We start from the raw sequence: 9,431 nt of genomic DNA, 5'->3' as shown, positions 1-9,431 counted from the left end.
CCCGCTTATTACACGGCTACTTGCCAAAACGAAAAAATAAACTCCACAAGATATGACCCGATATGTCCAGCTGGCCACATGAGCAGATGTAAATGTGTGTGTAGTCCAGCTGGCCACATGAGCAGATGTAAATGTGTGTGTAGTCCAGCTGGCCACATGAGCAGATGTAAATGTGATGTAAATGTGTGTGTGGTCCAGCTGGCCTGGGTGGAGGCGGAGCAGGGTGTGGTGGAGCTGACTCGGACGCGCTCCAGGACTCAGGAGCTCAGAAACGACATCAGAGTGTTGCTCAATGAGGAGACCATGCTGCTGGATGACCAGGACCAACTCAAGCAGTACGCACCCCTTACATCCACCCTGACATCCACATCCACCCTGATATGACATCCACATCCACACTGACATCCATACGGATATGACACCTACACCCACATCTACACCCACATCCAGACCCACATCCACACTGACATTCACTTCCACACCCACATTCATATCAACCTTCACATCCACACATCGACATTCACTTGATTGATTGATTGATTGATTGATTGATTGATTATTTGGCCGAGTCGGGTGAGTGTTGTTGATTGGCCGAGTCGGGTGAGTGTTGTTGCGGGTAAGTGTTGATTGGCTGAGTCGGGTAAGTGTTGATTGGCTGAGTCGGGTAAGTGTTGATTGGCTGAGTCGGGTGATTCGACCCTCTGCTTTGTCCTGTCTCCAGCGCTGCGCTGAGCCAGTGGCTGCAGCGCGTGTCCAGGACGGCGGAGCAGAGCAGCGTCCAGGAGCAGTGTGCCCAGATGGAGGCCCAGGCCCTGCAGACGGGACGCCACGCTCACAACCTGCGCCAGCAGCACAGGAGCATCATGGGACTCCGCAGGAGCGTGGTGAGGCCAGAGGGAAGCTCTAAAGACTCCTCCCACTGAGCCACTTTTCTGAGGCTCTGGGTACACATACCCGTGTGTGATCCATGGGTGTTTTAATGGCAAGAATTACAAACATCTCTTTGGTGTCGTAGGTAAACAGGCAGAAGAATGTCCAAGACCTCATCACCGGAATCTCCATAGCCCAGAGGGAGCTGGTGCATATGCGCTCTGAGGTAATGCTTACACACTCAAATACTGCTCACACACTCAAATACTGCTCACACACTCAAATACTGCTCACACACTCAAATACTACTGCTCACACACTCAAATACTACTGCTGCTCACACACTCAAATACTACTGCTGCTCATACACTCAAATACTGCTGCTCACACACTCAAATACTGCTCACACACTCAAATACTGCTTACACACTCAAATACTGCTCCAGTAGGTGGGCAAACTAAGGCCCGGGGGCCAAATGCGGCCCGATGGGCTAATTAATCCAGCCCGCAGAGCCTTCATAAAATAGGGCAATTTCTCATTAAAGATGTTCTAAGCGATGTTGGGTAACGTCACTTCGGTTGACTTTTAAACAAAACAGAGAGCTAGCTCGCCCCTCCCTCCTGTGCAACTCTCCTTCTTAACCCGCGTCTTGTCGGTGTCAGGAGACCGGAGACCAGCAGGCACTAGCATGCGTAAAGGGTCACTAGCGTGTGTAAAGGACGCGGTCACTAGCATGCGCAAAGGAAGCGGTCACTAGCATGCGTAGAGGAAGCGGTCACTAGCATGCGTAGAGGAAGCGGTCACTAGCATGTTTCCTCCCCTCTGCAGATCAGCCAGTTCCTGAGGGCCAGCCTGCTCCCTCTGTATGAGGAGATCGTGGAGCTCACTGGCGCCCTCTGCAGTCATGTGGTGGTGGAGGCACGCCAGTTTGGGAACGTGCCGATGGCCGCCCTGGACTGTAGGGACCTCAGCGGGTATGAATCTCTGTGTGTGTGTGAGAGAGCTTAGGATCTCACTCATTGTGTTAAACTTGCTAATAGATATTCCCTCGTCATTAAATTAGCTTGTGTGTGTGTGTGTTCTGTCTTTTTGACCCTGGATGAAATATGTCTTGTTCTTATGAAATGAAATGTGCTTGTGCCTGTCCCTCAGAGATCAGAAGGTCCCTGCCTGTCAACTCTCCATTTATCGAATCAACACTCCACGATTCCTCAAACTATGCAACAGTCTGGATTTCCCAATGTACAAGGTGAGTTAGCGCAGCACATCACATCACTCACTCACTCACTCTCACACACACACACACACACACACACACACACACACACACACACACACACACTACCATGCTAACCCAGGTCGGGGTCAGGCTCAGGCTCAGAGGCAGCGTGCAGATCCTTGATTACTCTGCTTCAGCCCTCTACAGTCTAAATCTCAGATGTGGCCTCCTATGAGGTTGATTACTCTATGAGCCCCTCCTACAGTTAAATCTCAGATGTGGCCTCCTATGAGGTTGATTACTCTGCTTCAGCCCTCTACAGTCTAAATCTCAGATGTGGCCTCCTATGAGGTTGATTACTCTGCTTCAGCCCTCTACAGTCTAAATCTCAGATGTGGCCTCCTATGAGGTTTAAAAATTCTGGGACATTTTGATCTTTTGATTTAATTCTCACTGTCTGTCAGGTCAGGAAAGTAATGCTGCTTTGGGCAAAACTGCACGGAAAGATATCAAAGAGCTCCAGAATCTTTAAAACATCATAGGAGTCCAAATCTGACCGCAATATGACTGAGCAACATGTGTTTGTTCTTGGAGTTGGAGTGGTTCTCAACCGAAGTTGCCTAGTCCAGTGGTTCTCAACCGGAGTTGCCAGCTCATAAATATAAAGTGGTTATTCTAAAGTAGCCTAATAGACCACAGATCTCTTATGCTGCTCAATCAGCATCGTGTGAGCATATGTCTGTTGCTGTGGTCTCGTGAGCATATGTCTGTCGCTGTGGTCTCGTGAGCATATGTCTGTCGCTGTGGTCTTGTGAGCATATGTCTGTCGCTTTAGTCTCGCGGGCATATGTCTGTCGCTGTGGTCTCGTGAGCATATGTCTGTCGCTGTGGTCTCGTGAGCATATGTCTGTCGCTGTGGTCTCAGCTCATTGATACTGTATGGCATGAGAATGAACAGCCCTGTTGTAGCCTATAATAATGTGTGTGACATACTTTGTAATCAGTAGCCACAAGTTGGTGTGCCTTGGCATTTTGGTTTGACCTTTGGGGTGCGTTAGCTATCAGCTACTTTTACACATTCCCCAGGTGTGTGTGTGTGTGTGTATGTGTGGGGGGGGGGAGAAGACATGAAAGGCGGTTCTGCGTTCCCTGAGGTTCTACTCCTGAGGTTCTTGTTCTGTGTGTGTTCCAGGCCCCAGCGGAGCTCCTGCACCTCGTGGTTCTCCAGCCAGAGATAAGGCCGACAGAGAAACCCTGCTCCTGCTCTCCTCCTCCACGTCAGCCGACGCCAGCCATCACCCAGCTGCCCGCTACCGGACTCGCCAGGGTGAGTGTGTGTCATGACGAAAGCTGCCCGCCCCACTGCCAGGGTGAGTGTGTGGTTATGATGCAGTCGCTCGCGCCGACTGCCAGGGTGAGTGAGTGTGTGTGTGTGTGTGTGTGTGCGCTGTGTGTGTGTGTGTGTCATGACGCAGCTGCCCGCGCCCGACTGCCAGGGTAACGGATCACAGCAGCACCAGCTTTTAATGTCTTCAAAGTCATTTCCAGATCCTTGATTACTAGCAAGATAGTAACGAATTACGTTGCTCTATGAGAGCAAAACGGGACAGTTCCGGTCTGCATACGTGGGAGTGTCACCTTACGTCACTGCAGAGTTTCCCATACATTGACTTATGTGTGGCGGCCCACCACAATATCAACACTGACCATCACAATATCAACATTGACCACCACACAATGATTTTTCTGGTTGTACTAAATTGTGTTTAATTCTGGTTAGCATCATAACCACGCTGCGCTAATTTGTTAAAAACTGTTGCATTCAAGTTAATTCTGTAAACATGCCACCACAAATAGAATTCAATTCTGTGGGAAACACTGCACTAAATAAACTTTCTCTCTTAATAAGCAATAAGAACAGATAAATATAATTGTTTTCACAGTATTATTGTCTATAATCATGTATGATACCAATGAATCATTCTTTAGGACATGATAGGAATATTTGAATCATTACTAGCTAGCTAGCTAATGCTAGTTTAAAACGGTATACAAGTGGATGGGAGTAGCTATGGCAATACAGCTATGCGCTTAACAAGTGACTAGTAGCTAGTTGACTTCGCTTAAACTTAATATACTGTTGCAAATTCACTTGAGTATAAACTATCCACTTTTTAACTAATGTCAGTAATGTTATTCATATTAATGTTATTCAAAGAAATTACACTTTTCCGCTTAAAATGTTACCTTTAGCTAGGAGGCTAGCTATTTGCTAGCAACCGACAGCAACTGACAGCAGCATGGTCTGCTATTACGCTTTTTTTTTTTTTTTGGTTCTGTGTTCTGACGCTTGTTTTCTGGATCTCCCTCTGTCTCTCTCTCTCTCTCTGTCTCTCAGAGTTCATTAATGCCAGGTCCCACTCCATGTGTGTCTTCACTTCATCCCTGTGTGTGCGTGTGCGTGTGTGTGTGTGTGTGTGTGCGTGTGTGTGTGTGTGCGTGTGTGTGTGTGTGTGTGCGTGTGTGTGTGTGTGTGTGTGCGTGTGTGTGTGTGTGTGTCATGATGCAGCTGCCTGCGGCCGACTGCCAGGGTGAGTGAGTGTGTGTGTGTCATGATGCAGCTGCCTGCGGCCGACTGCCAGGGTGAGTGTGTGTGTGTGTGCGTGTGTGTGTGTGTGTGTGTGTGTCATGATGCAGCTGCCTGCGCCCCACTGCCAGGGTGAGTGTGTGTGTGTGTGCGTGTGTGTGTGTGTGCGTGTGTGTGTGTGTGTCATGATGCAGCTGCCTGCGGCCGACTGCCAGGGTGAGTGTGTGTGTCATGACGCAGCTGCCCGCGCCCGACTGCCAGGGTGAGTGTGTGTGTCATGACGCAGCTGCCCGCGCCCCACTGCCAGGGTGAGTGTGTGTGTCATGATGCAGCTGCCTGCGGCCGACTGCCAGGGTGAGTGTGTGTGTGTGTGTGTGTGCGTGTGTGTGTGTGTGTCATGATGCAGCTGCCTGCGGCCGACTGCCAGGGTGAGTGTGTGTGTCATGACGCAGCTGCCCGCGCCCGACTGCCAGGGTGAGTGAGTGTGTGTGTGTGTGTGCGTGTGTGTGTGTGTGCGTGTGTGTGTGTGTGTCATGATGCAGCTGCCTGCGGCCGACTGCCAGGGTGAGTGAGTGTGTGTGTGTGTGCGTGTGTGTGTGTGTGTGTGTGTGTGTGTGCGTGTGTGTGTGTGTCTCTGTGAGTTCATTAATGCTGTGTCTCACTCATGTGTGTCTCACTCATCCCTGTGTGTGCGTGTGCGTGTGTGTGTCGCGTGCGTGCGTGTTGCAGCCCTGGTGGAGAGGGTGCGTTGTGTGGATGAGGAGCTGCAGAGGGTGGTGCTGCCCCGCGCCACTGAGGCTCTGCAGCTCTGCAACAAGGGCCTGGACAGCTGCACCCAAGTCAGGACGGCCATCAAACACTGGTGCGGTGTACACACACACTCTACGCACACACACACTCTACGCACACACACACTCTACGCACACACACACCCTACGCACACACACACTCTACGCACACACACACTCTACGCACACACACACTCTACGCACACACACACACATCTACACACGCCTACACGCATTATCGCCACACACTCTTACGCACACACACACCGCATAATACACACACACACACAGAGCCACAGAGTTCACTGGTGCGGTGTATATGTACACACACACAACACACACACACAGACTGGAGGGGTCACTGCATGTGGTTTAGTGACAAACCTGCCTAAATGAATGAGTGAGCCTCCTAATAGAAGGGTCCTATAGCTTCACTCTTGTAGCAAGAAAAAGATGTAGGGCTCCTCTATTAGGGATGCAGTTAAGCATGCAGCCATACCAACGAGCCTGGCTCTCACACACACACACACACACACACACAGCCTGGCTCGCACACACAGATTGGCTCTTTGCCATTTTTGATCAAGCTGCAGGTTTGGTACTAGACCTCCCCACAGGCCTTTATCACTAAAGAACCTCCCCACTGGCCTGAGGTTTATCACTAAGAACGCTTCTGGACCTCCACACTGACCTGGTCATCAGTTGTCTGGACGGTCATAACTGTTATTTTCATCTCCCATCTGTTTTAAGCTCACTGGGTCTAACTAGTTGTATGTTACAGGAGTTTTATCAATAATAGGCTCACAGACCATTAATTTGGCATGAGTGCAAAGTGTGCTGGATTACTTGTTTGATGATTGACATATTGCTCACATCCGATATTCTGGTGACCAGCCTACTTGTCTGTCTCTTCCTGATCGCTCTTTCCTGATCTCTCTTCCCGATCGCTCTTCCTGATGTGTCCAGGTGGGAGCAGCCTGCCCAGTTTGCGCTGCCGGACATGTGTGTGGAGGGAAAGACCTTCCTGCAGTGGCTCTACAGGTGGAAGAGGGCCACCAAGAAACACGAAGTTTAAATGTGGCATTAAGCAACATGGACCACGATGGCCGATAGGCGTGTCTACGCCTGCATGCTGCAGCACGCGCTGCGGTGGGGTTAGCCAATAGGACGTCACGTAGCACGATGTCCACTACGCATGTGAAATCTGCTGATCTACAGTTTAGAGTTTGTTGTAGCGTTTGTGACTGACCCCAGCTTCTGTGGCTAGATACAGATGATACTTTGGCAACGTCTTTGGCAATGACTTGTCAAAACCTGCCTATCAATTCAAGTGTACTATTGCTAAATAACAGCCTTGCCCCGATTAATACTAATACGAGGAGTTTGCTTAAAGGATGCCTGTCATTTTAGTCATTGTGCAATACATTTAAATAAACATATTTGAAATGATGCATTAATGTTTTTTGTTTTTTTATGTCATGAATCTTAAAATATCTTATGAGTCGTTGCACTTCCAAACCTGTAGGGGGAGACCATCAATTCTCATAGATGTATCCCGCTGGATGCCTGTCAAACTCAAACCATAGATAGACATACGCGCAAGGTTTCCAAGTGGCGATGTGACTACTTTCTAGTTCTGCATTCTGCAGTAGGAGACTACTAAAGCAAACTCATGTCTGCTAACACGGCACTGCGGGTCCTTTGCCTTCATGGTTACCGTCAGAATGCGGTCAGCTTCCGAGAGAAAACGGGAGCTTTACGAAAACTGCTGAAGAACCGGGTAGAGCTGGTGTACATCACAGCTCCACTCGAAGTCCCAAGTCAGCTGGACAGTAAGTTTAGTGTTTGTACAGTGCTGTTTCTCTCGTCGCAAAATGTGTGCTTTTGTTTCGGTTATATCACAGTTGACACCATGTTTCCACGAGATGAAATGTATTGTACTGTATACCTTACTGCAAGGTGAGACATTTGATTTGATTATGAAACTTCCTATAAAGTGAAAGTTGTCTTTTGTGTTCTGTGGACAAACATGGTGTCATGATTATCACTAGGCTACTTTTCCAGTAGGTTTAGGGATATTGTTTTACCACCAGGAGTGTCAGTCAAACTGACCCTCTTCTCTCTCTTCCAAATACCCCTCTCTCCTTCAAATACCCCTCTCTCTTCCAAATACCCCTCTCTCCTTCAGAGTTGTATACTGTATCTGAAACCCGCACTTGAGTAGAAGTACATTTGATCAGAAATGTACAAGTAATCTATAAGCATTCCACTTAAGTAAAAGCCTTAAAGTATCTATTATTTACAGTACTTAAATATGACAAGTAGCCCACTATAAAACTGAAAGTAAGCTTTGGAGGCCAGGTGGGGTGACAACCCCCCTTCCCTCGCTATGCTTTTAATGAAAAACAAAGCAGTCTGAACTTTGGATAGCCTATTAATGCAGCACTTGAAAACTTGGTGCCTACACTTCATACACAATGTCTTCGAAGCATGAACAAAGGTATGGCTGCCATTCATTCTTCACTGCGGCCTCCTTGTATAGGCCTATAATGAAGTTTATCCAACATGTTTAGAAAGGCAGCTACATCACACTCCATAAACACGCTTTGAAAGCCTAAACAAAAGTGCTGTTATAGTTTTTCACAATTGCTAAAACACTAAATTCCATTCTCTGAACCAAATTCTGCACTCTCTCCTCTCTCTCTCCCTCTCCCTCTCCCTTCCCTCCCTCTCCCTTTCTCTCTCTCCGTCTCCCTCTCTCACTCTCTCCCTCTCTCCGTCTCCCTCTCTTTCTCTCTCTCCCTCTCCCTCTCTCCGTCTCCCTCTCCCTCCCCCTCTCTCCCTCTCTCTCTCTGTGTAGATGCTCAGGGCTGTGGGCAGGCTGGTGAAGTGACCGCTGAGGCCCTGCGGGGCTGGTGGTTCTCTGATGGTCAGCAGCGCAGCTTCCACGCGGGGCAGGAGTGTGAGGAGAGCGAGGGCCTGGAGGCCAGTGTGGAGGTGGTGCGGGCGGCGGTGCGCGAGCAAGGCCCTTTCGACGGCGTCCTGGGCTTCAGTCAGGGCGCCGCCCTGGTGGCCATGCTGCTGGCGCTGCAGGAGAGCGGTCAGGAGCCCGAGCTCCACTTCCACTTCGCCATCATCATCTCGGGCTTCCGCAGCGCATGCGCCCAGCACGCACGCTTCTACAGCATCCCCGTCGCCACGCCGACGCTGCACGTGTTCGGGGAGGTGGACGCGGTCATTCCCATCCAGATGAGCCGGGATCTCCTTGCTGTGTTTGAGGAACCCGACGTTCTGACCCACTCAGGAGGACATTTTGTTCCGGCAGCTTCTGCGCACAAATCAGTTTACCTGAACTTCATCCAGAGGTTTCAGAAACAGACCTGAAGTCTTGCTCTTAATACTTATTTTCTCAGGGTCTTCTATACTGTGGGGTTTTTGACTTGAAATAAAACTGTCGCTGTAATGGCTTGTTGTTTTGACGTCTGGGCTATGTAAGGGATAATGTATAGAACGCCAGTCATTATCGGAAAATAAGTCCCGACAGGGTGTTTCTTCCTGAAGGGACTTATTTTCTGATAATAACCGGCGTTCTATACATTATCCTGCTTGTTATACGGCTACTTGCCAAAGCGAAAAAATAAACTCCACACGATTTGACTCTACATTTATTTATTACCTTTTTGTTGTGGCTTTTGCAGAAACAAATAGTTTGCAACACACGCTGAACTTGAATCAAACATTCTTTAGAACACAGCTGATCAACCGTCTGCTTTCACTTTTGAATGAAGTTCCATTGCAAGAAGTGACCGGAATACTTGCGGAGTGATATGAAAGACGTCAATAAGAAGCACAAATCCTGTTGCCACTGATGGCGTACTATGTTTGCAGCGGTAATTACATGAATATATCTTACCATAGAATGTTGGGAAATCCCATTCAAGTCAGTAGAGCGTTCTAGCATTGTGA

At 48.9% G+C, this 9,431-nt stretch overlaps 3 protein-coding genes across 8 annotated transcripts in view; all 3 read left to right on the top strand.

The window, feature by feature from the left end:
- The window catches only part of LOC125285582 (HAUS augmin-like complex subunit 5), a 14,423-nt gene extending 10,959 nt beyond the window's left edge, over window positions 1-3,464 (top strand). The window contains exons 12-18 of the mRNA XM_048230111.1: window positions 199-335; window positions 722-884; window positions 1,016-1,096; window positions 1,700-1,845; window positions 2,024-2,120; window positions 3,283-3,367; window positions 3,460-3,464. Of these exons, the coding sequence (XP_048086068.1) occupies window positions 199-335; window positions 722-884; window positions 1,016-1,096; window positions 1,700-1,845; window positions 2,024-2,120; window positions 3,283-3,367; window positions 3,460-3,464 (714 nt within the window). The remainder of the gene's footprint in view (window positions 1-198; window positions 336-721; window positions 885-1,015; window positions 1,097-1,699; window positions 1,846-2,023; window positions 2,121-3,282; window positions 3,368-3,459) is intronic.
- Window positions 3,465-3,492: 28 nt separating this feature from the next.
- Window positions 3,493-6,908, top strand: LOC125291132 (HAUS augmin-like complex subunit 5). 6 transcript variants are annotated; one of them, XR_007192936.1, is made up of 3 exons: window positions 3,493-3,504; window positions 5,407-5,539; window positions 6,432-6,908. XR_007192936.1 is itself a non-coding variant. In XM_048237701.1 (3 exons), the coding sequence occupies exons 1-3, from the start codon at window positions 4,955-4,957 to the stop codon at window positions 6,538-6,540; spliced, it is 273 nt and encodes a 90-aa protein (XP_048093658.1). In that variant the 5' UTR covers window positions 4,926-4,954; the 3' UTR covers window positions 6,541-6,908. The 6 variants fall into 6 exon arrangements, 3 of the variants coding, with proteins under 3 accessions (XP_048093658.1, XP_048093657.1, XP_048093659.1); XR_007192934.1 differs by lacking the exon at window positions 3,493-3,504 and adding an exon at window positions 3,556-3,587; XM_048237701.1 differs by lacking the exon at window positions 3,493-3,504 and adding an exon at window positions 4,926-4,985.
- Window positions 6,909-7,031: 123 nt separating this feature from the next.
- ovca2 (OVCA2 serine hydrolase domain containing) lies at window positions 7,032-9,005 on the top strand. Its single transcript, XM_048237453.1, has 2 exons — window positions 7,032-7,297; window positions 8,326-9,005. The coding sequence occupies exons 1-2, from the start codon at window positions 7,138-7,140 to the stop codon at window positions 8,847-8,849; spliced, it is 684 nt and encodes a 227-aa protein (XP_048093410.1). The 5' UTR covers window positions 7,032-7,137; the 3' UTR covers window positions 8,850-9,005.
- The last annotated feature ends 426 nt before the right edge of the window (window positions 9,006-9,431 follow it).

This window comes from Alosa alosa, chromosome 2 (genome assembly GCF_017589495.1).
Source record: "Alosa alosa isolate M-15738 ecotype Scorff River chromosome 2, AALO_Geno_1.1, whole genome shotgun sequence".
NCBI lineage: Eukaryota > Metazoa > Chordata > Actinopteri > Clupeiformes > Clupeidae > Alosa > Alosa alosa.
This window is presented reverse-complemented; position numbering and strand designations above follow the sequence as displayed.

Bases quoted from the DNA above. Each gene is read 5' to 3' on its own strand.
- LOC125291132 (XM_048237701.1), top strand. From the start codon at position 4,955: ATGACGCAGCTGCCCGCGCCCCACTGCCAGG. The intron at 4,986-5,406 runs GTGAGTGTGTGT...TGCGTGTTGCAG, and splicing joins GCCCGCGCCCCACTGCCAGG to CCCTGGTGGAGAGGGTGCGT. The intron at 5,540-6,431 runs GTGCGGTGTACA...TGATGTGTCCAG, and splicing joins AGGACGGCCATCAAACACTG to GTGGGAGCAGCCTGCCCAGT.
- ovca2 (XM_048237453.1), top strand. From the start codon at position 7,138: ATGTCTGCTAACACGGCACTGCGGGTCCTTTGCCTTCATGGTTACCGT. The intron at 7,298-8,325 runs GTAAGTTTAGTG...CTCTCTGTGTAG, and splicing joins AGTCCCAAGTCAGCTGGACA to ATGCTCAGGGCTGTGGGCAG.